Source organism: Olea europaea, unplaced genomic scaffold, assembly GCF_002742605.1.
Source record: "Olea europaea var. sylvestris unplaced genomic scaffold, O_europaea_v1 scaffold36761, whole genome shotgun sequence".
In the NCBI taxonomy this organism is placed as follows: Eukaryota; Viridiplantae; Streptophyta; class Magnoliopsida; order Lamiales; family Oleaceae; genus Olea; species Olea europaea.
The window spans coordinates 1-1,143 of NW_019256044.1; the positions used below are offsets into that span (position 1 = coordinate 1).

General features: G+C 41.1%; 1 protein-coding gene across 1 annotated transcript; it reads right to left on the minus strand.

Moving 5' to 3' along the window:
• Nucleotides 1-7: 7 nt before the first annotated feature.
• On the minus strand, nucleotides 8-1,137 carry LOC111386685 (putative polyol transporter 1). The gene is made up of 2 exons (XM_023011146.1): nucleotides 947-1,137; nucleotides 8-780 (listed from the first exon to the last, which is right to left on the minus strand). Exons 1-2 carry the CDS (start codon nucleotides 1,098-1,100, stop codon nucleotides 401-403), a joined length of 534 nt encoding a protein of 177 aa, XP_022866914.1. The 5' UTR covers nucleotides 1,101-1,137; the 3' UTR covers nucleotides 8-400.
• Between the last annotated feature and the right edge of the window lie 6 nt (nucleotides 1,138-1,143).

Below are 1,143 nucleotides of genomic sequence, written 5' to 3' on the forward strand. Positions count from 1 at the left end.
CCTGTGGGATGGCATCAGTTATTCGTCATTTTAGGTCAGGATATGGGTAGGAAATGAGAGCATGTTTCCACGCAAGTTGTAGCATGACACTGGACCCACGTCCAAGATTTTTCAAACTAAAGTATATTAATTTATTGATAAAAATATATTTTTTCCTTCTGTTAATATATACAGAAAGAATAGAATTAATCAATTAGAAGGTAGGTTATTGATTGCTTTAAAATCTTTTCTTATCTGTATTTGTGTCGTGTAGAATTAGTATAAACAAAATTATGAAAAAACTTGTATGTCCTGGCTCCTTTGAGTTTTTCGAGCACCAATCATGTTACTTTTCTTGCTGGAGATTTATGTACATGAAAAAGACAAAACCTGACGTAAAACTCAAAGGGCCCATAAATAATTAAAATCTAAACATACCAAAATTGATGAAAACTTCCGGGAAAGAAGTGAGGAAGCCACGTGTGGACGCCGGAGCAACCTCAGCGGTGTACACCGGAGCAATCATAAGGGCATATCCAACTCCTATGCCGGCCACGAACCTACCCACCATTAGGAAAGCATAGTTGGTGGCGAAACCCATCAAGAGAGCTCCGACGAAGAAAATTGCTCCGGCAAATACTATGGTGTACCGGCGACCGATCCAATCAGAGGTACGGCCGGCGGCGGCTGAGCCAAGAAGCGAATAGACGTTAAGTATGCCCATTATGACCTCCTTTTGGACGTCGGTTATGTTAAGGTCTTTCTTGATGTAAATAATTGCTCCACTCATCACTCCAATATCTGCGTGATATCCATAAAAACAACTTCAATTTATGCATGTATTCATAACAAAACGCATTAATCACGAAAGTACGTTGGCTATATATTATTGACAAATGACCGACGTTATATTAAGCAACAAAGACACTACATATCATACTCTCTGCATATACAGAAAAATTCTTACCGTATCCAAGTAAGATGGAGGTCATTGAGGCTAAGATAGAACAAGCTAAAGCATACTTGTTTCTTTTGGGTTTTTGAGGAGGATCGAAAGCCGGAATAGGTACTTGGGGTTGACCGGAGGAGACGTCATTTGTCTCCGGTTTCCCTTTGGCCATGAGAGAGAGAGAGAGAGAGAGGGGGGGGGGGGGGGGGGGGGGG